The sequence below is a fragment of the Nycticebus coucang genome, chromosome 10, assembly GCF_027406575.1.
Source record: "Nycticebus coucang isolate mNycCou1 chromosome 10, mNycCou1.pri, whole genome shotgun sequence".
Lineage (NCBI taxonomy): Eukaryota > Metazoa > Chordata > Mammalia > Primates > Lorisidae > Nycticebus > Nycticebus coucang.
The window spans coordinates 129,296,269-129,320,179 of record NC_069789.1 but is presented as its reverse complement, the minus strand read 5'-3'; the positions used below and the strand labels follow the sequence as shown (position 1 = coordinate 129,320,179).

General features: G+C 45.6%; 1 protein-coding gene across 2 annotated transcripts in view; it reads left to right on the top strand.

Moving 5' to 3' along the window:
- Positions 1 to 4,853: 4,853 nt before the first annotated feature.
- Positions 4,854 to 23,911, top strand: part of GPATCH1 (G-patch domain containing 1) — a 56,271-nt gene continuing 37,213 nt past the window's right edge. The window contains exons 1-7 of one of the 2 annotated variants that reach the window (XM_053607530.1): positions 4,854 to 4,951; positions 14,275 to 14,409; positions 18,260 to 18,345; positions 19,917 to 20,077; positions 21,293 to 21,390; positions 21,860 to 21,918; positions 22,865 to 23,107. In XM_053607530.1, coding sequence (XP_053463505.1) covers positions 4,879 to 4,951; positions 14,275 to 14,409; positions 18,260 to 18,345; positions 19,917 to 20,077; positions 21,293 to 21,390; positions 21,860 to 21,918; positions 22,865 to 23,107 — 855 coding nt within the window. In that variant the 5' untranslated portion in view covers positions 4,854 to 4,878. The remainder of the gene's footprint in view (positions 4,952 to 14,274; positions 14,410 to 18,259; positions 18,346 to 19,916; positions 20,078 to 21,292; positions 21,391 to 21,859; positions 21,919 to 22,864; positions 23,108 to 23,911) is intronic. The other variant, XM_053607531.1, reaches the window with a different exon arrangement.

Sequence of the window (23,911 nt, the reverse complement as noted above, 5' to 3'; positions counted from 1 at the left end):
TAGCAATACAAGCACATCGAGATATGACTCTTCCCTTAAACACCCTCATTTCCACCTGCAAATAAGTTTCTATTTTTCTGATAAAATACATATAAGCACTCTGTTTTTTTGGGGTTTTTTTTGTGGTTTTTGGCCAGGGCTGGGTTTGAACCCACCACCTCCAGCATATGGGACTGGCACCCTACTCTGAGCCACAGGCACCACCCTAGCACTCTGTTTTTTTTTTAGAGCCAAAGTCTCACTTTGTCACCCTTGGTAGAGTTTGTGGTGTCACAGCTTACAGCAACCTCCATCTCTCGGGAGGTTACAGCAGCTTACAGCAACCTCCGTCTATCGCTTAGGCGATATATATATTGGTAGTGAAATCACATACACATAACAAATATAAACATATGAACATGAGCACAGCTTATGGTCTTTTTTTTTTTTTTTTTTGGCCGGGGCTGGGCTTGAACCCGCCACCTCCGGCATATGGGACTGGCGCCCTACACGTTGAGCCACAGGCGCCGCCCAACCAGCTTATGGTCTTATAAGACTCTTCACGTGCCAGGATTCAGATAGGATCCCTGACACCTCTAGACTATCAAGCTCTAAAAGATAACAACCTTTTAGGCAATCTGAGGTTTCTACTTTTACTGCGACACCCAGGCTACAGTGATCTGATGTCATAGCTCACAGCAACCTCAAACTCCTGGATTTGAGCCATCCTCTTGACTCATCCTCCCCAGTTGCTGGGACTACAGGCACCCACCACAATGCTCGACTATTTTTTGGTTGCAGTTGTCATTGTTGTTTAGCTGGCCCGACCTGGGTTTGAACCCGCCAGACTCGGTGTATGTGGCTGGCACCTTAACCATATGCTATGGGCACCAAGCCAGTTTTTCTTTTCTTTTTTTCTTTTTTTTTTTTTTTTTTTTTTTTGCAGTTTTTGGCAGGGGCTAGGTTTGAACCTGCCACCTCCAGCATATGGGGCCGGTGCCCTACTCCTTTGAGCCACAGACACCACCCCAGTTTTTCTATTTTTAATAGAGACAGGGTCTCATTCTTGTTCAGGTTGGTCTCAAACTTCTAAGCTCAGAGGTCCTCTTGCCTCAGACTCTCAGAGTGCTAGGATTACAGGTAGGAGCCACTGCATCCCACTAGAGATTTTTACTTTTAAAGATATGACTTTTTAGGCTTGGTGCCTGTAGTGCAAGCGGCTAAGGCGCCAGCCACATACACGACAGCTGGAGGATTTGAATCCAGTCTGGGCCTGCCATACAACAATGATGGCTGCAACCAAAAAATAGCCGTTATGGCGGGCACCTGTAGTCCAGCGACAGCTTGAGGCTCTGTCTCAAATAAATAAATAAATAAAGACATGACTTTATTTAGGTGAAAATTTACATTTCAAAACCACAAAACTTCCATGTAAACACCAGTGTTTGCTGAGACAAAACGGGGGCTTAAGGAGAAGAAGCAGTCAAGGTCAGATTGCCAGGAGAAGTCTCATGAACAAAAGTAAGGTTTGTTATGTAAACTTTAAGCGCAGTGAAAGTCTCTAGTGGTTTAGAATAAGGGAGATATCCTTGCAAATAGAGATTTTTTTTACAGAAGTAAAATTTTTGAGGGGGGATGTGGGGGGACCGAGAGGACTGACTGAGCTGATGGCTATAGCCAGCCCAAAGCACAATATCAGCTTTATTTTTTATCAGGGTTGTCAGAAGTAAAATTTTTTATAATACAGAGTTTCAAAACAGCCAGCTAAATGCCAGGAAGGTGTATTTTGGAGAACCATCCTGTCCAATGAGTCATTTTTTAAAAATCTAGCTTTCCTTTCTTAGCTAAAACTACTGAGTTCTGAAGGTGTCTTGTCTCTGATTAACAGACTTTTTTTTTAAATCTTAATTTAAAACAGGCCAAGGCTTTAGTCAAAGCTTCATTTCTTTTTTCTTTTCTTTTCTTTTTTTTGAGACAGAGTCTCAAGCTTTTACCCTGGATAGAGTGCTATGGCATCACAGCTCACAGCAACCTCCAACTCCTGGGCTTAAGTGATTCTCTTGTGTCAGCCTCCCAAGTAGCTGGGACTACAGGCGCCCTTCACAATGCCTGGCTATTTTTTGGTTGCAGTTGTCATTGTTGCTTAGCAGGCCCAGGCCAGGTTTGAACCCTAGGTTTGCCACCCTAGGTGTATGTGACCAGCGCCCTGCTGATTGAGCTACGGGCGCTGCCAAAGCTTCATTTCTTTAACTTATTACAAATTGAAAAATCTTGGAACTTACCTATTATAACCTACCTTCTTCCTGCTTTGAGATGTCCTACTTTTTTGGACCAAACCAAGGTACACTTTCCATATATTGATTCATGATTTTTTTTGGGGGGGAATAGAGTCTTACTTTTTGCCCTCGGTAGAGTGCTGTAGTGTCATAGCTCACAGCAACCTTAAACTTTTAGGATGAAGTGATTCCCTTGCCTCAGCCCCCAAGTAGCTAGGACTACAGGCAGCACTGGCCACAATGCCTGGTAATTTTTAGAGGTGAGGTCTCGCTTTTGCTCAGGCTGGTCTGGAATCTGTGAGCTCAGACAACCCACCCCCTTGGCTTTCCAGAGTGCTGCAATTACAGGCGTGAGCCACTACACCCTGCCTGCTTTATGATTTTATAGGTAATGTCTGTCTCCAGGAATGTATAAAACTAAACTCTAAAGTAGCCACCTGGGGTGCAATTTTTCTGGAACTCTCAAGGCCATGTGCTCTGCACCAGGGTCACACACAGTGGGCTCAGAATAAACCTCTTTATTTTACAGAGCTTGGGTTGTTGTTGCTGTTGTTTTCTACTATTATTATTTTTTTTTTTTTGCAGTTTTTGGCCAGGGCTGGGTTTGAACCCTCCACCTCCAGCATATAGGGCCAGTGTCCTACCCCTTTGAGCCACAGGCGCCGCCCGCTGTTGTTTTCTATTAACACAGCAAAGGGATCAAAGATCTGGGGTAGTTCTTTTTTTTAATTTTTTTGCAGTTTTACGCTGGAGCTGGCTTTGAACCGCCACCTCCAGCATATGGGGCCGGCGCCCTACTCCTTTGAGCCACAGGCGCCGCCCAGATCTGGGGTATTTCTTCAGGAAGTAGTGATGGGTGTCCTTTAGTTTGTCTCCTAAATGTAGGCAATTTTCTCAGAATTTCTTTTAGAAGCTTCTTAGGTGCCTTTGTAAATAAGCCTCCTAATTCAATTTGTCTAGTTACAAAACCAGCTTTTTCCATCAGCACTGTGCATAAATAAATTTGTTAGATATTTCAAAAGACACCCACTTAGGTCATTGCTGCTATGATCATTCTGGGTTAGGTGGGTCCACTTTCCTAGGCATCTACAAGAGAGTGCCCCATAAATGTTATACATAAAACTACCTGGGGTTTGAAGTAGTAGGGGTTGGTCACAAAAAGAAAAATCAAGCCTTAATTTCCAAAAGTAGGAAAGCAGGTGCAATTTTTTTTTTTTTTTGAGACAGAATTTCACCATGCTGCCTGGTAGAGTGCCATGGCGTCACAACTCACAGCAATCCCAAACTCTTGGGCTTAAGTGATTCTCTTGCCTCAGCCTCCCACGTAGCTGGGACTACAGGGCCCGTCACAACCCCTGGCTAGTTTTTGGTTGTGGTAGTGGCTCAGTAGTTAGGGGCTGGCCACATGTTCTGAGGCTGGTGGTTTTGAATTCAACATGGGCCTGCTAAACAAACAAACAAACAAAAAAAAAAATAGTTGGGCGTTGTGGCAGGTGCCTGTAGTCCCAGGCAGGGGACTGAAGCAAGGGAGGCTGAGGCAAGAGAATCTCTTGAGCCCAAGTGTTTGAGGTTGCTGTGAGCTATGATGCCACAGCACTCTCCTGAGGGTGACAAAGTGAGACTCGGCCTCGATTAAAAAAAAAAAAAAATTACTTGAGCAAAGTAACAACAAGTGCCTGGAAGACTCAAAACAACCCAAGTAACTTTAGATATGACTTCCATTTGGCCTCTGCTACAAGCAGATTTTTGTTTTGTTTTATTTTAGTACAGATGGGGTCTTGCTATGCTGCCCAGGCTTCTCTTGAACTCTCACCTGAAGCAATCCTCCCACCTTGGCCTCCCAAAGTTCTGGAACTACAGGTGCTAGCCATAACCCATATGCAAGGTTTTAAAGGCAAAAGAGGGGGACAGGGAGTGGGCTGATACAAAGTGCTTTGTCAGGAATTTTCACTGGTTTATGGAAATAGCATTGATTAGTGATTGGTTATACATGGTTAAGCTACAGTGTGTCACTATAGCTATTAGTGCAGCTTATTAGGATAACTTATAGCTACTTGTGCCAATAACAGGCAGTTTCAAGACAGGAACACATAGCTGAAAGGGTGCAGTAGGACGTGATTGCTATCTCATTTGAACGTCTTTCTGCACCTGATAATTTAAAAGGACTCATACTCCTTAGATGTTATTATCTTATTTCTTTTTATTCTGTGACCAAGTATTGTCTTTAGCTACCTGCACCATGGGCAGGGAGGTTCCCTATGTCTGTGAATCCTTCAGAGATCTGGAAGAGGACTCCACTGACCTCTTACAGGACACGATCCAATCCCCCGCTGACCCTCTGACATCATCTTCTACCTGTCTTCCCCTCTGCTCCATCCACACCAATCCTGCCAGTGCTTCAGTTTGCTTGACTGGCTCCCACTTCTGGACCTTTGGACAGGGCTAAGAATCCCTGGGTTCGGGTTGGGGTGAGCGGTAGCTCCAAGCCCAGGTGTCAATCACTATCCTGGACCTGCTGACTTAGCCTCAAAACATCGTTTCTGATCGCGGAGGAGAAAGAGCGAAAGGCTTTTGGGCCTCCGAGGCCGCCGTAGCGAGGGGGCGTGGCCCGGAAGAGACCAGGATGGCGGCGCTGAATAATGACAGCGATGAGGACCTGGTTAGCTATGGGACCGGTCTGGAACCTCTGGAAGAAGGTGCGGACCAGAGTGGTCGGCAAACTCTGTGGAAAACAAGACAGGGGTGCAGGATTCGGTGCAGAAACGCGAAGTTGGAAGCTGGGCCTTGCCTCAGTTGCTATCAGCACTGGGAACATAGCGACTAGGGAGGCGTGCGCAGTGCTCGGGGTGCTCACGTTCTGGGGAGACAGAGAAAGACCTAGAGAGATGGGAGATAGAAAAATGACGAAGCATTTCGTACGAGAGCGAGGGGTCGTCAGGAAGTGTCTTTCGCTGGGGGGGACATTTGACCTCAGACAAGAAACCGAGTTAGAAACAACCATGGGGAGATGGGGGAGAAACTCTATACAGTAATTGTATTAGACACAGCAGATAACACTTACTACTGCAAGTATTCAACCCCTAGTACAAAGGTCCCGAAGTGGGAGCCAGTCAAGCAAATTGAAGCACAGGCAGGATTGGTGTGGGTGGAACACAGGGGAAGACAGATGGGCGATGATGTCAGAGGGTCAGCCAGGGGTTGGATCTTACTTGGTATCGTGAACAGTTTGGATCTAATACTAAGGATAGGAGAGTCATGGGGGGTGGTTTGCACAGGGAGATGTGTATTTTTTTATATGTGTTTGTTTGTTTATTTGTGGAGACAGTCTCACTCTGTCGCCTTTGGTAGAGTGCCATGGCATCACAGCTCACAGCAACCTCTTGGGCTCAAGTGATTCTCTTCCCTCAGCCTCCTAAGTACCTCGGACTACAAGTGCCCACCACAGTGCTCAGCTATTTTTAGAGAAAGGATCTTGCTCTAGCTCAGGCTGGTCTCAGACCTGTGAACTCAGGCAATCCATGGGCCTCAGCTTCTCAGAGTGCTAGGTTTACAGGCGTGAGCCACAGCACCCAGCAAGAGAAGTTTTTTTTTTTTTTTTTTGAGAATAGGCTGCTTGGGGGTGGCTAAGAGTAAAGCAAGATTAGCAAAGGAGATCTGGAGACAATGGTAGCATGGACTGTAGATTGAGAAGAGGTGGTGGTAAGTAGTGGTCTGAGTTGGAGATATACTTTTGAAAGCATAGCTGGAGTTGTTTGTAGAATGTGGGGGTTAGGTCAGGATGAATCAAAGTTCTCTCCAGTATTCCTGGTTTGCTTCTCTTTTTTTTTTTTTTGAGACAGAGTCTCAAGCTGTCACCCTGGGTAGAGTGCCGTGGCATCACAGCTCACAGCAACCTCCAACTCCTGGGCTCAAGCAATTCTCTTGCCACAGCCTCCCAAGTAGCTGGGACTACAGGTGTCTGCCCAACGCTGGCTATTTTTTGGTTGCAGTTGTCATTGTTGTTTAGCAGTCCCAGGCCGGGCTCGAACCCGCCAGCCTCAGTGTATGTGGCCAGTTTCCTACCCACTGAGCTATGGGTGCCACCTGGTTTGCTCCTCTGAATGACTTGATTTGTTTAGCAAATTAGTATTGAGTGTCCAGTGAGGACTGATGGCTGTGCTAGCTCTGTGGGGAAGCATGGTGGAATTGTTGGTCTAAAATTTACTTGCAGATCTCCTGTTGTTGGGGTCCCCTGCCTCTTGTCACTCTAACCACATCCTGTCATAATGGTTGTACTTCTGGTATATCTTCACTTATGCCCCTTTTATTTCCTATGAACAGTTCTAATTATTAGAAATTTTCTTTTCTTGGGCTGCGCCTGTGGCTCAAGTGAGTAGGGCGCCAGCCCCATATACTGAGGGTAGTGGGTTCAAACCCAGCCCCAGCCAAACTGCAACAAAAAAATAGCCGGGTGTTGTGGCAGGTACCTGTAGTCCAGCTGCTCGGGAGGCTGAGGCAAGAGAATCGTGTAAGCCCAAGAGCTGGAGGTTGCTGTGAGCTGTGTGATGTCATGGCACTCTACCCAGGGCGGTAAGTGAGACTCTGTCTCTACAAAAAAAAAAAAAAAAAAAAAAAATTTTTTTTTTTTTTTTTTGAGACAGAGTTTTCACCCTTGTTAGAGTGCTCTGGCGTCGTAGCTCACAGCAACCTCAAACTCTTGGGCTTAAGCTATTCTGTTGCCTCAGCCTCCCAACTAGGTGGGACTACAGGGGCCTGACACAATGCCCAGCTATTTTTAGAGACTAGGTCTCTCTCTGACTCAGGCTGGTCTCGAACCTGTAAGCTCAGGCAATCCACCCACCTCGACCTCCCAGAATGCTAGGATTACAGCTGGGAGCCACCATGCCTGGCCCTAGAAATTTTCTTGGTGGCTGTAGCTCAGTGGTTAGAGCACTGGCCACATACACTGGGGCTGGCGGGTTCAAACCCAGCCTGGGTCTGCTAAACAACAATGACAACAACACAACAACAACAGAAAGTAGCCGGGCGTTGTGGTGGGCGCCTGTAGTCCCAGGTACTTGGGAGGCTGAGGCAAGAGAATCGCTTAAGCCTAAGAGTTTGAGGTTGCTGTGAGCTGTGATGATACAGCACTCTACCCAGGGTGACAGCTTGAGACTGTCTCAAAAAAAAAAAAAAAAAAAAGGGGGTGGCGCCTACGGCTCAAAGGAGTAGGGTGCCGGCCACATTTGCTGGAGGTAGCGGGTTCAAAAACTGCAGGGAAAGAAAAAAGAAAAAAAAGCAGTTTCTGTCCTCAGCTTACAGAAGGCTGAGAAAGGCCATTTATAAGCCAAAGACAGAAGTAGGGCCAGTACTACTGAAAGCTTTTTGTTTGTTTCTTTGTTGAAACAGAGTTTTACTCCACCCAGGCTTTAGTGCCTCCACTTAGCTTGAGAGCAACTTCAAACTCCTGGACTCAAGCAATCCTCTTGCCTTAGCCTTCTGAGTAGCTGGGACTATAAGTGTGTGCCACCATACCGGCTAAGTTTTCTATTTTTAGTACAGATGGGTCTCACTCTTGCTAAGGCTGGTCTTGAACTCCAGAGCTCAAGCAGTCCACCTTTCTCAGTCTCTCAGAGTGCTAGGATTATAGGCGTGAGCCACTGAGTCCTTTTTTTTTCTCTTTAAGACAGATTGTCACCTATGTGGGAATGCAGTAGTTCACTGCAGCTGCTAACTCCTGGGCTCCTGAGATCTTCCTACCTCAGCCTTCTGAGTAGCTGGGACTTAAGGAGCATGCCAGCATGCCCAGCTAATTTCTTTTCTTTTTTTTTTTTTTAACTATGGGACCCCCTTCAAGTCAAGTGATAAGATCTTTCTCTGGGCCTCACATCTCATCTGCAAAATGAGAATAAAAATAGGAACTACCTCATGGACTGAGGACCAAAGGAAAACAGATAACATGTGTATCTTTTCTTTTTTTTGAGACAGAGCCTCAAGCTCTCACCCTGGGTAGAGTGCTGTGGCATCACAGCTCACAGCAACCTCCAACTCCTGGACTCAAGCAATTCTCCTGCCTCAGCCTCCCAAGTAGCTGGGACTATAGGCACCTGCCACAACACCCAGCTATTTTTGGTTGCAGCGTCATTGTTGTTTGGCGGTCCGGGCTGGATTCGAACCCACTAGCTCAGATGTATATCGCCCCCAGCTAATTTCTTAATATTTTCGTAGAGAAGTCCCACTGTGTTGCTCAGGCTGGTCTCAAACTCCTGGCCTCAGGCCATCCTCCTACCTCACCCTCCCACAGTGCTGGGGTTGTCGGCCTGAGCCATTCCTCTTATGTATTTGAAAACAGTTCTTGGCATTTCTTCTAAGACAGCACTTGTCTCACACTCAATATCCTCAGTGCTGTAATCCCTTCAGTTTAACATTTCCTCAGCCTTAATTTTTTAGAGCTGTATCTTCAAGTAGACCAGGCTGTGGGTAAAGCAGGACCATCACTGGTATGTCCCTTATTCTAGATAGTCTTTCTTTCTTTCCTTTTTTTCCTTTCTTTCTTTCTTCTCCTTCCTTCCTTCCCTCCCTCCCTCCTTCCCTCCTTCCCTCCTTCCTTCCTTCCTTCTTTTCTTTTGAGACATAGTCTCACTCTGTTGCCCTGGGTAGAGTGCTGTGGTGTTATAAGTCACAGTAACCCCAAATTCTTGAGCTCAAGGGATCCACCTGCGTTAGTCTCCTAGAGTGCTAGGATTACATGCTTGAGCCACTGCGTCCACCTCCGATTGTATTTCTTTAGTACATCTATAGCTTAAGATCACGTTAACTAAAAATAAAAATAAATAAATAAATAAAAATAAAAAAGATTACGATAGCTTTATTGGCAAGTACTTCACTCCATGATCTGAAAGAATTTGGTAAAGATCCTTTACTAGTGGAGTTCCAGATCTAATTGAAAATAAAATTATAAGCTTTGCTGGTGCTAAAATGTGTGGCTTGGATAGGAAATAATCTACACAGGCTAACAGGGTAGACTGAGGAGGCATGATGGGCCTCTTGAAGACATTAGAATTTAGCTATGCAAAAAATGAAGAGGATGAGGGGCAGATGTGGTGGCTCACACCTATAATCCCACACTCTAGGTGGCCAAGGCCAGAGGATTGAGCTCCGAAGTTCAAGACCAGCCTGAGCAAAGAGTGAGGCCCCATCTCTACTAACAATAAAAAAACTAGCAGGGCATTGTGTCAGGTGACTGTATTCCCAGCTACTCAGGAGACTGAGGCAGGAAGATCCCTTGAACCCAGGAGTTTGAGGTTGCTGTGAGCTAGGCTGACACTACAACACTCTAGTCTGGGCAACACACCAAGACTCTGAAGAAAAAAAAAAGAAGAAGATGATGAGGGTCAACCATGCATAAATTAAATGGAGGTTATTACAGCTGTGCTAAGGCAATTGTTCGTATCATTTCTATACTCCTGGCTGCACAGCTGTTTCTTTGTGAAGACATAGATTAGTCTGTCATCAACTATTTGGCCTATTTTTTTTTTTAAATTCTTCCTGTTTTGACGGTGCACAAAAAGTTTGAAATGAAGGCTAATGATCCACCTATGCTTTTGAAGTGGAAGGAAAAGATTTTGATTCATAGACTTTTTTTCTGTCCTAAAAGCATTCTTTAACTTGAAGTTTTTGAGTGTCAATTCATTGTTTTCTAAACACTTTGGAATTTAAATGCACTCTGACTTCATTTTATGACCTAACACACTAGACCAATAATCACTTAACTTGTACTTTCTGCTTTGAAGTTTTAGTGACAGATTAGGTAAACATTGGTAGGGGAGGGACTCTGCACCTTTATTAAAATTTCTGGCCCTCACTGAAAGATTTATTGGTTAAGAATTAACCATGGGGTCTAGGACAGTGACTGAACTTTGGAGACACAAAGGCCTTCTGATCTGAAAGTGGGCACAAATACTCAGATACTCTTTTCTTAGACTCTTTAACTTAGTTCTAGAATTCTTTTCTATTTTTATTTTTTTATTTCTTATTGATTGATTGAGACAGAGTCTCACTCTGTTGCCCTCAGTAGAGTGCTGTGGCATCTTAGCTCACAGCAACCTCAAACTCTTGGGCTCAAGTGATCCTTTTGCCTCGGACTTCTGAGTGGTTGGGTCTACAGGTACCTGCCACAACATCTGGCTAGGTTTTCTGTTTTTAGTAGAGATGGGTCTGGCTCTTGCTCAGGCTGATCTCTAACTCCTAAACTCAAGCAATCCTCCTGGCTGGGCCTCCCAGGGTGCTGGGATTACAGACATGAGCTACAGTACTCCAATGGTTCTAGAATTCTTATCTTTAGTTCATCCTGTATCCTGATAATTTTAGGGTCATTTTCCTCATCCTTGATGCTGTGACTCTCACACTTAAAACTACCTTCTCCCACAGAACATACTGTTGACCCTACAGCCCCCATGTTCAGGGCTCTTTGTACTATCTGCCCTTGTGGGTCCAGCTTCCATTCCTTCCCTGTCCCCTAGGCAGACTGGGCTACTTTATCTATGTACATGACATTGCCCTTTTAGACCTTCTGTTTACTGATGAGAGGCAGTGCCTCTTTGTAAATCATGTCCCTATTTGCGGCTGTCAAGATTCTGCTCATTGCTAAGGGTGGCTGATGTTGTGGTCCTTCATGTTGTCAGTCATGCTCCAGGACATGTGGGTCTCCTCTGCTGGGCTCTGAGAATGGGGCAGAGTTGTGTTTGGTTTTCCGCCACCAGTGCCTAGAACTGGGCTGCTTCCCTGGCAATGCCCTCAGTAAACTTTTGGTTGGGGAATGAATGAGGGGCAGTATGAGTGGCATCCCTGGCTTGGAGACAGATGAGATCTGGTTTCAGCTTTATTATTAACTGTGGACCTCAGGGCAGTTACCCAATCAGTGTCCCTATCAGGGTGTGATAACTGCGATAATAGGAAGGCGTCCATTGTTATTAGTAGGGGTAATTATAACATGGCCTGGTTCAAATGCTACCTCCTCCCTGGAGTTTTCCTGCCACTGTGGTTAGAGGTGGCGCCTTCTCCTTAGGAGCCCTGTGGGGTGCAGTTGGCCTTTAGCTGCTGTCTGACATGTCTTCTTAGGATCCCTGTGGAGTGCAGGTGGCTGTGCCAGTTGGCCCTCCATGCTGCCGCCTGACGGGTTCTACTGACTTGTTCTGCAGGTCTTATCTCTCCTTCCAGGTCAGGAGCACTTCATGACCAGGACAAGAACAGCTCCTGGCACTGGCAGGACCCGCTTTCTGTCCCCTGAGCCTAGGGGGTCTCAGCTGAGAACAGTTGGCAATATCTGGAGACATTTTGGTTGACTCGCTTATTGGGGGGGAAAGTGCTAGTGGGAACCAGTATTAGAGCTGAAGATGCCGCTATAACATCCACAGAGCACACATCGTCCTCCCACAAGGAAGAATGATCCAGCGCAAACTGCCAATAGTGCCTGGGAAACTCTGCCTTAGCCAGGAGTCAGGCCAGGTGGCCGTGCAGTACTGCAATACATGTTTCTAAGAAATACGGAGAAGCTTAGATAATGGAACCCGAGTTGTAATTCAGTTCTTCTTCTTCTTCCCTTTTTTTTTTTTGGTTTTGAGATAGAGCCTCACTCTGTTGCCCAGGCTAGAGTGCCATGGCGTTATCATAGCTCACAGCAACCTCAAACTCTTGGGCTCAAGTGATCCTCTTGCCTCAGCCTCCCAACTAGCTAGGACTACAGGCACCTGCTACAACGCCAGCTAATTTTTCTATTTTTTAGTAGAGACAGAGTCTTGAACTCCTGAGTGCCAGAGATCTTCCTGCCTTGGCCTCCCAGAGTACTAGGATTATGGGCATGAGCCACCTTGCCCAGCTAGTAACTTTCTTTTTCTGGGGCGGCGCCTATGGCTCAGTAAGTAGGGTGCCGGCCCCATGTACCAAGGGTGGCGCGTTCGAACCCAGCCCTGCCAAACTGCAGCAAAGAAATAGCCAGGTGTTGTGGTGGGTGCCTGTAGTCCCAGCTACTCGGGAGGCTGAGGCAAAAGAATCACCTAAGCCCAGGAGCTGGAGATTGCTGTGACGCCACTATACTCTACTGAGGGCGACAAACTAAGACTCTGTCTCTAAAAAAAAGAAAACTTTCTTTTTCTTTTTTTTAAACTTTTTTTTTTTTTTTTTGGTCGAGACAGAGTTCTACCCTATGCCCTGAGCAGAGGGCAATGGCATCGTAGCTCACTGCAACCTCAGACTCCGGCTGTGGGCATCCTGCTGCCTCAGCCTCCGAAGCCGCTGGGATTACAGGCGCTCGCCGCGGCGCCCGGCTGGGTTTTTCCATTTTTTTCCATGAGTCGGGGTCTCACTCTTGCTCAGACAAGCCTCGAACCTCTGAGCTCAAGCATTCCTCCCTCCTCAGCTTCCCACAGTGCTGGGATTACAGGCGTGAGCCACCATGCCCGGCTTAAACTTTTTTTTTTTAATAAATTCAAAATTTATGGGCCAGGTGTGGTAGCTCATGCCTGTAATCCTAGCATTCTGGGAGGCCAGGGTAGGTGGATTGCCTGAGCTCATGGGTTTAAGACCAGCCTGAGCAAGGGTGAGACCCCATCTCTAAAAATAGCTAGGCATTGTGGGTGGCTGTAGTCCTAGGTACTTGGGAGGCTAAGGCAAGAGAATCGATTGAGCCCAAGAGTTTGAGGTTGCTGTGAGCTGTGATGACACCACTGCACTCTACTGAGGGTGACAAAGTCAAATTCTGTCAAAAAAAAAAAAAAATTTTCAATTGGAATAGATAACAGTAGGGGATAATTTGTGCCACATTACCTGCAATTTTAAACCTTAGAAATTTTTAGACGAAGCCTAAAATGTAATAGATTAAACTCCATTTGCTTGTGTGATGTAGCGACCTACCCCTTTCAACACAGTAGGAAAAGGAGTTAGTTTAAAGAACAATAACTATGGTGGTGCCTGTGGCTCAGTGAGTAGGGCACCGGCCCCATATACCAAGGGTGGCGGGTTTGAACCTGGCCCCTGCCAAACTGCAACAAAAAAAAAGCCGGGCATTGTGGTGGGCGCCTGTAGTCCCAACTACTCAGGAGGCTGAGGCAAGGGAATTGCTTAAGCCCAAGAGCGGTTGCTATGAGCTGTGACGCCACGACACTACCGAGAGTGACACCGAGGGTGACAAAGTGAGACTCTGTCTCTTAAAAAAAAAAAAAAAAAAGAAAAGAAATAGCCGGGCGTTGTGGCGGGCTCCTGTAGTCCCAGCTACTCGGGAGGCTGAGGCAAGGGAATTGCTTAAGCCCAAGAGCGGTTGCTGTGAGCTGTGACGCCACGACACTCTACCGAGGGTGACAAAGTGAGACTCTGTCTCTTAAAAAAAAAAGAAAAGAAATAGCCAGGTGTTGTGGCGGGCGCCTGTAGTCCCAGCTACTCGGGAGGCTGAGGCAGGAGAATCGCCTAAGCCCAGGAGTTAGAGGTTGCTGTGAGCTGTGTGACGCCACGGCACTCTACCGAGGGCCATAAAGTGAAACTCTGTCTCTACAAAAAAAAAAGAAAAGAAAAAGAAGAACAATAACTATGGAATCAGGAGATTCATGGAAATTAAGGACTCTTAACAGGTGGGGAAAATGAGCAATACCAAAGGAAAAGATCAGGAGTCAGGGATGTTGAGGCATTCGGAAGAGGTATGGAAGTTTCCCTTCTGTCCCAGACCTCTGCTTGCTGTGTGCCGTGCCCCCATGATGCTGCCTTCCTTGCCAGGAGATTTCAATTTCATCTGTTTGAATCCTCCCTTCAAAATAATCTGGGTTTTGTAATGCAATTTAGTGGGGAAAGCAGGCCATTTTTCACTAAAACATAGTTCTAACGTAAGCTTGGTGAAATATATTGTTTTCTCAGCCATATAAACTAGTAAATGCTGGGCGTAACAACTTAATGTAAATGGTTCATTTTGAAGTTATAAGTGAACAACTTCCCCAAAATTCTAACTTGTCCCCTTCTTTCTTTTTCACTCTAAAACTTTTTTTTTTTTTTTCAGGTGAAAGACCAAAGAAACCAGTTCCTCTTCAGGATCAGACTGTCAGAGATGAAAGAGGGAGATACAAACGATTTCATGGAGCCTTCAGTGGAGGTTTCTCTGCTGGCTACTTCAACACTGTTGGCTCAAAAGAAGGTCTGATCTTCCTACTTAGAGCTAGTACATTGCTAAAGTAAATGATTGGAACATTATTGTAAGACCCTACCCCGCCCCACTGTTCTTAGCTTTTTCTTTAAACACTTTAGTACATACATTGCATGCAGTCTCTTGTGTTCTTAGAGTGTTTGAAATGTTTATAGTGTCAACTTGGGTGTTGTTTAGTGATTGCAGCTGAAGGTGAAAGAGTTTTCCTTCACTTGGTAAAAAATAGATGCATTCTAACCAAGTGATTGAATGATGATGACTTCCGTTTTAGATTGTCTTGCCATGCACAAGTGCTCTTACACAGATGCTGTCCATTGATCATTGACTGTCCCTCATGACTCTCTGAGGAAGAAGGACAGATGTCACCAGTGTCACCAGTAGTTAAGGAGGCATCAGAGGGTCACCAGCTGCTCTGTGCAGTCACCGGGGACCATGACTGGTTCCTACATGCTCCTGTCCTGGAGAAAAATCAATGAAATTTTTCACATTATGTACTATAATAAATTCCATATTATTTAAAGTATTTTTTCAATTTTTTTTAATTTTTAATTTCAGCTTGCTTGTTCATTCTTCTTCGTTTGAAGTACTCTTTTTTTTTTTATTTTGGTTCATTTTCTTCTTCCTCTGGTGATGCTCTGTCCCGCTGTTTTTGATGTTAGTAGAGATGGGGTCTTAGTCTGGTTCACTGCTGGTCATACTGGTTTCGAACCTCTGAGCTCAGGCAATCCACCCGCCTCGGCCTCCCACAGCACTGGGACTATAGGCGTGAGCCACCACGCCCGGCCTTTTTTTCAATGTTTTAACTGAGAAGCATTTTTCTTGAACTGGAAGAAGATAGCTTTATACATTTTTTTTTTTTTTTTTTGTAGAGACACAGTCTCACTGTACTGCCCTCGGGTAGAGTGCCGTGGCATCACATGGCTCACAGCAACCTCTAACTCTTAGGCTTACGCGATTCTCTTGCCTCAGCCTCCTGAACAGCTGGGACTACAGGCACCCGCCACAACGCCCGCCTATTTTTTTGTTGCAGTTTGGCCGGGGCTGGGCCTGGGCCCGGACCCGCCACCCTCGGCATATGGGGCCGGCGTCCTACTCACTGAGCCACAGGCGCCACTCCAGCTTTATACATTTTAGTTGTGAGTGTAAGATGAATTGATTAACTCACATAGCAATTATCAAAAAAAGATGGGACACATCTTTTATTTATACACATATATGTGTATGTATCTGTAAAGAACTTGTATGCAACAATAATAGTAAAATTGTCCAGGCATGGTAGATCTTGCCTGCAACCCTAGCACTTTGGGAGGCCAAGCGGGGTGGATCATCTGAGCTCAGGAGTTGGAGACCAGTCTGAGCAAGACTGAGACCCTGTCTCAGAAAAAGAAATTTATTAGCTGGGCATTGTGGTGGGTGCCTGTAGTCTCAGCTACTCAGGAGGCTGAGGCAAGAGGATCATTTGAGCCCAGGAGTCTAAGGTTGCTGTGAGCTATGAGGCCAGGGCACTCTACCCAGGGACACAGAGTGAGACTCTGTCTCAAAAAAAAAAAAAAAAAGTAAAATAGGGTGGCGCCTGTGGCTCAAAGGAGTAGGGCGCTGGCCCCATATGCCAGAGGTGGCTAGTTCATACCCAGCCCTGGCCAAAAACTGCAAAAAAAAAAAAAAGTAAAATAAAGATGAAAAGAAATGCAAGAACGGAAAAACAGTAACACAAGAAAGATACTTAGGGTAAATAAGATAGTTAAAATTTGACATTTTAACTATCCCTAAGGAACAAATGGTCCCTAAGGAACAAATGGTCAAAGTGTTGGAACACTGTACTTGAGAGGAGAGAGAAATGCTATGTAGCATATCCACCATTCTTTGTAAGCGAATTTAAATATCCAGGGCACTGTTCAACTAAAATATCTATTAAAAAAAAATTTAGGCTTGGCACCCGTGGCTCAGTGCTTGGGGCACCAGCCACATGCACCAGGGCTGGTGGGTTTGAACCCAGCCCAGGCCTACTAACCAACAATGACAACAACAAAAAATAGCCAGGCATTGTGGTGGGCGCCTATAGTCCCAGCTACTTGGGAGGCTGAGGCAAGAGAATCGCTTAAGTCCAAGGTTTGAAGTTGCTGTGAGCTGTGATGCCATGGCACTCTACTGAGGCGAGAGACTCTGTCTCAAAAAAATAAATAAATAAAAATAAAAATATTTAGTTATCAACTAGAATGCTATCTAGGTAAAAATGGTGAAGGATTTGCAAAGAAAGAAGAGCACTAATACATGGGGGGATTGTAGACAGTATTTCTGCAGGGTAGTTTGACACCTTGGGCACTTTATTTTAAAGAGATTTTTTTCAAAAAGGACACAACCCTACATACGTGTTATAATAGTAACTGTGTTGTATATTAAAATTCACAAGTAGAACCAACTCAAATGTTTTCTTTTGGGAAGTCCATCAGGTAGACGGTGGTAAGTTGATACAGTGGAATATCTCTTCATCGTCAGGAGCACAGGTCTGCACAGAAGTAGGACAAAGTCTAAAACCCCAAGTGAGGAAGGTGCTAGGCCCAGGGTGTTGTCCAGGAGAGCTGAGTCTCACTCTCTGGGGGCAACTCCCAGGCTGACTGGGAAACCTGCTGTAGCCACCTACCCAAGAGTAGACTTTCTCCAAATTTGTTAGCCCTGCAAGACCCTTAGAAAGAATGAGAAAACAGGTGTATCACTCTTAGAGAAAACTAAGAAAGTTTTCTCTGCAGAGGTTACAGATATGTTTGACCTCCAGAGAATTCTCCTTCTATGGACATGGCACATGTCTGGTAGTCATGGTCAGGGAGCAAGGGCGTAAGTTACGGGACTCAGGTGTCTGGTGGAATTGGGGACCTGGTGCAGCCAGTGCCCTTGGACCAGCCAGGTAGCCTCCTTGGGCCATGGTACCCTGACTGCTGCCTGGATTACTTCCATGGCTCTGTCCATCCCTTTGTGCTTGACATATTATTTCTTTAGATATGTTATTATTTGAGGGCAGATTGTAGTCCTGCTAGTCTCAGAGTGGCCTTGCATTGTAAGGTGACCTTTTATCTTTTTTCTCATAGCTGTGTTCATATCACGGTTTAACTTTCAGTGTGTGTGTATATATATATATATATATATTTTTTTTTTTTTTTTTTTTTTTGTAGAGACAGAGTCTCACTGTACCTCCCTCGGGTAGAGTGCCGTGGCGTCACACAGCTCACAGCAACCTCTAACTCTTGGGCTTACGTGATTCTCTTGCCTCAGCCTCCCGAGCAGCTGGGACTACAGGCACCCGCCACAACGCCCGGCTATTTTTTTTTTTGTTGTTGTTGTTGCAGTTTGGCCGGGGCTGGGTTTGAACCTGCCACCCTCGGCATATGGGGCCAGCGCCCTACTCACTGAGCCACAGGCGCCGCCCAACTTTCAGTGTATAATTTGATTGCTCTTGGTTCTAAGTTCGTATGAAGAAACCTCTGCTAAGTTCTGACAACAGGGGCTAAAGGGATTAAAAACAGGTTTATGCAGAATAATTATGTGTATCTAAGCAGTGAGATGGGAACTAGCTAAGAGTTTGTACTTATTGGGAGTTTCACATTCATACATGTTATTTAATTATTTAGTTAAAAGACCAGGTGTGGTGGCGAGTACCTGTATCCCAGCTACTCGGGAGGCTGAGGCAGGAGGATCGCTTCAACCCAGGAGTTTGAGTGTGAGCTGTGATGCCACCGCACTCTGTCCAGGGTGACAAAGTGAGACTCTGTCTCAAGAAAAAAAGATAGTTAGTTATAGACCAGAATACTACCTAGTACTATAAAGTTTTAAACTCTTTTCTTTCTAGGATGGACACCCTCTACCTTTGTGTCTTCCCGACAGAACAGAGCAGACAAATCTGTTCTTGGTCCTGAAGATTTTATGGATGAAGAGGTGAGTGGGCAAAACTTTCTTTCTTTTCTTTTTTTTTTTTGCAGTGTTTGGCTGGGGCTGGGCTTGAACCCACCACCTCCGGCATATGGGGCTGGCGCCCTACCCCTTTGAGCTACAGGCGCCACCCGAGTGTGCAAAACTTTCATTGCCGATAGGCTGGTGGAGAGTGTGCAGCTGGCTGTGGTGGTGTCTCCTCTGTCCTCAGAAAGTCTGCTGTGTGATCTCCTATTTGTTTGTAAGGCTTTGTTTTTTAGGTATTCTGACTACAGTGCCCTGTTTACCAGTGGATTCTTGTTCATTGACCTAGCAATTTATAATGGTGCCGGTATCTAAAGTCAGGAGTATTAGCCGGGCATGGTGGCTCACGCCTGTAATCCTAGTACTCTGAAAGGCTCATGCGGGTGGATCGCCTGAGCTGAGGAGTTTGAGACCAGCCTGAGCAAGAGCAAGACCTGTTTCTACTAAAAATCAAAAAACTAGCTAGGTGTAGTGGTGGACACCTATAGTCCCAGCTACTCAAGAGGCTGAGACGGGAGAATCCCTTGAGCTCAGGTATTCAAGACCAGCCTAAACAAGAGCTGTCTCTACTAAAATAGAAAAACTAGCTGGGTATTGTGGCAGGCGCCTGTAGTTCCTGCTACTTGGGAGGCTGAGGCAAGAGAATTGCTTGAGCCTAAGAGTCAAGGGTTGCTGTGAGCTGTGACACTGGGGCTCTCTACCCAGGGCGACAGAGTGAGACCCCACCCTTACTGCTCATCTTTCCAGCTTGTTACTGCTTACCGTGTCTCTGGAGAGCAGTGACTGTCATTCTCTGCCCTTGGCCACTGGCCTTGCATTATGTGACAAGGAGGTTCCAAAGTCAGTGTGTAGGGGCGGCACCTGTGGCTCAATGGAGTGGGGCGCTGGCCCCATATGCCGGAGGTGGCAGGTTCAAACCCAGCCCTGGCCAAAAAAAAAACTGCCAAAACAAAAACAAAGTCAGTGTGTAGACTCTGCTGCCCTACTGATCCTGAGCTACATTTTGTAGTTTTAACTTTTTTTTTTTTTGAGACACTATTTTACTATGTCACCCTCGGTAGAGTACTGTGGCATCACAGCTCACAGCAACCTCCAACTCCTAGGCTTCAGTGATTCTCTTGCCTCAGCCTCCTGAGTAGCTGGGACTACAGGCACCTGCCACAATGCCTAGCTATTTTTTTTTTTAAATTAAATCATAGCTATGTACATTAATGCAATCATGAGGCACTATACACTGATTTTATATACAATTTGAAATATTTTTATCAAACTGGTTAACATAGTCTTCCTGGCATTTTCTTAATTATTGTGTTAAGACATTTATATTCTACATTTAGTAAGTTTCACATGTACCCTTATCCAGCTATTTTTTGTTGCAGTTTGGCCAGGGCCAGGTTTGAACCCGCCACCCTCGGTGTATGGGGCCAGTGCCCTACTCCTTGAGCCACACCCTCTGCTCTTAACTTTTTTTTTTTAAGCAATAAAGATATGTCATTTATCATGTTTAATTACTTTCCAAATAATGTATAACTGTTTGAATTTCTTTTTTTAAGGACCTTAGCGAATTTGGGATAGCACCTAAAGCAATTGTTACCACGGATGATTTTGCTTCAAAAACCAAAGATAGAATACGAGAAAAGGCCAGGCAGCTGGCAGCTGCTACAGCCCCGATTCCCGGAGCCACTCTACTCGATGACTTCATAGCGCCAGCCAAGTGAGAACAGTCAATGCTGACTCTTCTGGTCTTAGTGTCGTGCTTTGCATATTTATGCCCCTCTTACTCAGGGCTAAAAGTCTAAGTGAAAAGGGAGGTTTTGCCCAAAGGGTCTTATACCATCACTGGAGTACTCAAGAGTTGTAGCCATAAGCTGTGTTGCAAGGGCTCACGGACTGGACTGGAGGGCTATTGTGAATTCCCTTCCCTACCTGCCTCCTGGGTTCTTGCCTATCTGCCTCATTCTGCCTTCTCTTTCTTTCTTTCTTTTTTTTTTTTTTTGCAGTTTTTGGCCGAGGCTGGGCCTGAACTCACCACCTCCGGCATATGGGGCCGGCGCCCTACCCCTTTGAGCCACAGGTGCCACCCAAAGGCTCTAGGAGTATTTTCTTTTCTTTTTTTTTTTTCTGCCTTCTCTTTCTGTGTGCCTCCTTGTTCTCTGCTCCTGGGCACGTGGCCTGATATGGCAGTCTCAGACCTTCACTGTGCCCAAGGCCTTGACAAGGATTATCTAGAGGACTGGCACGGTGGCTCACACCTGTAATCCCAGCACTCTGGGAGGCCAAGACGGGTGGATTGCTTGAACTCAAAAGTTCAAGACCAGGGTGGCACCTGTGGCTCAGAGGGATAGGGCGCCAGTCCCATATGTTAGAGGTGGTGGGTTCAAACCCAGCCTCGGCCAAAAACCACAAAAAATAAATAAATAAATAAATAAATAAATAAAACAGTTCAAGACCAGTCTGAGCAAGAGTGAGACCCCCATCTCTACTAAAAATAGGAAAACTAGCTGGGCGTCTTGGCAGGTGCCTGTAGTCCTAGCTACTCGGGATGCTGAGGCAGGAAGATCTCTTGAGCCCAGGAGTCTGGAGGTTGCTGTGAGCTATAATGGCACCACAGCACTCTACCCAGGATGACAGAGTGAGATTCTGTCTCAAAAAAAATAAAAGAAAAAGGGACAATCTAGAGTCCCTAGGTACCCATTCCGAAGGCCCAGGAACAAGAATGTCTGATTGTCTTCCCCAGGTCAGGTGTGGCTGGGATGTAGGGTCATGTGGATCTGACGTGGGGGAGGAATAGAGCCCAGGAAGACAGGCCTAGGAACCGCTGGGACTCAGAAGCTGCTTTTGTCACACTGTCCGGTGATATTGTTTTGTTTTGTTTTTTTCCAGTAATATTGTTTTTATAAAGTTCTTTTTCAATGTCTTGGTACCCTAGATTATCTGTTGGTTTCGAACTGCTGAGAAAAATGGGTTGGAAAGAAGGACAAGGAGTCGGTCCTCGAGTAAAGAGAAGGCCGCGCCGACAGAAGCCTGGTGTGTGTCTTGACAGTCATTACTTCATAGCTTACCTTTCAGTGCTACAAGTTCTGAGAAACGGAATTACTGGGTCTTGCGGCGTGCACGTATTTGGAGGCTTTTTATGTGTAATGCACGATAGCTTCTAGAAAGGTTCCTACCAGCAAGCACCTCATGAAAGTTTGTGTTTCCCATCCTTGTCAAAACTGCATCCCAGTTTAGCTTGTTTGCTTTCTACTTATTCCTTGCCCTTGGTCTTCCCAGACAGATTGAGAGTGAAGTCTGGGAGGGCAGCAGCCGTTTCTCTGTGGTCCTCTGTGGTATCGGGGCAACAGTGGCTGCTCCACTGAGCACATTATCCCCAGCTACCCCCGCTCCCACAAGTTGTAGAACCTACTATGAGTGCAGCCATGTACCTCTGGAGCATAAGTCAAGTTTCTTATTTTTACTTGGTGTTGACAAACGCTTTCAAAATTGTTTTTAATAGATCCCGGAGTAAAAATCTACGGCTGTGCATTGCCCCCTGGAGGCTCTGAGGAATCTGAGGTATTGTGTGGGATGACTGACCTTTTGCTTGGTACAGCAGGTAGCACCTGTTACTTTATGAAATTTTAGGGTCAGAAACAATTTTAGAAATAGGTTGTGGCGGGCGGTGCCTGTGGCTCAGTGGGTAGGGCACCAGCCCCATATATTGAGGGTGGCAGGTTCAAACCCAGCCCCAGCCAAACTGCAACAAAAAAACAGCCAGGTGTTTTGGTGGGCGCCTGTAGTCCCAGCTACTCTGGAAGCTGAGGCAAGAGAATTGCCTAAGCCCAAGAGCTGGAGGTTGCTGTGAGCTGTGTGATGCCACCACAGTCTACCGAGGGCGGTAAAGTGAGACTCTGTCTCTACAAAAAGAAAAAAAAAAAAAAAGGAATAGGTCATGGCTGGGAGCATTGGCTCAGACCTGTAGTCCTAGCACTTTGGGAGGCTGAGGTGGATGGATTGCTTGAACTCTGGAGTTTAACCCCAGCCTGAGCAAGCCCAAGACCCCATCTATACTAAAGACAAAAAAGTAGGTGGGTACTCGGGAGGCTGAGGCAGGAGGATTGCTCAAGCCCAAGAATTTGAGGTTGTTGTGAACTATGATGACGCCACGGCACTCTACTCACAGTGATAAAGTGAGACTCTGTCTCAAAAAAAAAAAAAAGAAATTGGTCAGATTCCATTATTGTGCGGTGGAATATTCATGTCCTATAACTATCCTCATTATGTCAGATAATGGGTTCAGCAGCGTGCCTGCACCGCAGATGCCCAGTCTGTTTAGATTCATAAAAAAGGAATTGTTTGTGTTGGTATTATTTGTGATAGAGGAAGGTGATTTAGTAATTTGCAACAGCACAAAGAAAGTTTGAAAATTGTTGTTTGGAATTAATCACTGCATTTTAAAATAGCATTTTGTGGGTTTCCTTTGTACTATACAGTGACTTACCTTAATTCCACTTGGAAATAGGATGAAGATGATGACTACTTGCCTGATAATGTGACCTTTGCACCCAAAGATGTCACACCTGTGGATTTTACACCTAAAGATAATGTGCACGGACTGGCTTACAAGGGCCTGGATCCCCACCAAGCACTGTTTGGAACTTCGGGGGAACATTTTAATCTTTTCAGTGGGGGATCTGAGGGAACCGGCAATCTTCTTGGAGATCTCGGACTGAATAAAGGAAGAAAATTGGGAATTTCAGGCCAGGTAAAAGAGTTTCTATGTCCTGAAGGTGGAGTCACTGGCAAAAGAGTGTTTCTGATAATCGCCATGCCCCATGGTAGGCCCTGGTGAAGGTTATGTTTTCCTTAGCATGGACTCTGGAGACACGTAAAACACCCCTTTCTGGTTTTAATAATCAGCTCCTAGAGTCTGTGCTTAAAGTTCTTGGTGGAGTTTGTGTGTTCTCAGGAAGAAGGGTTGCTGTCTTGCCTTGTGGGGCTGAGCAGAAAACTACTATTATCTCTTTGAGTTAGTAATAATCAAATGGCAATCTGCCTCTTCAAGTTCAGGTCCAAGTTTTACCACCTCTGAGACTATTTCCTAGGTGCTACAAGGCCTAAGTCAGGAACATTGGGGAAATTTGTACTCAGGAGCCTTGTGCTTTTACTTTTGGGAGGGTAGAGAGCTTTTCCTAACTGCCTATTCTCTCAAATTGATTCCGAGAGTCTTTTTAAAAAATGCATTTAGAAAATAGTTATTTTTTGCAGGGTTCAGTGGCTCACGCCTGTAATCCTTGCACTCTGGAAGGCTGAGGCAGGTGGATTGCCTGAGCTCAAGAGTTTGAGACCAGCCTGAGCAAGAGTAAGACCCCATTTCTACTAAAAGTAGGAAAACTAGCCCGGCATTGTGGCGATCATCTGTAGTCCCAGCTACTGTGGAGGCTGCAACAAAAGTATCTATCACTTGAGCCCGCGTTTGAGGTTGCTGTGAGCTATGACACTAAAGCACTCTACCCAGGACACAGAGTGAGACTCAAAAAAAAAAAAAAAAAAGAAAGAAAGAAAGAAA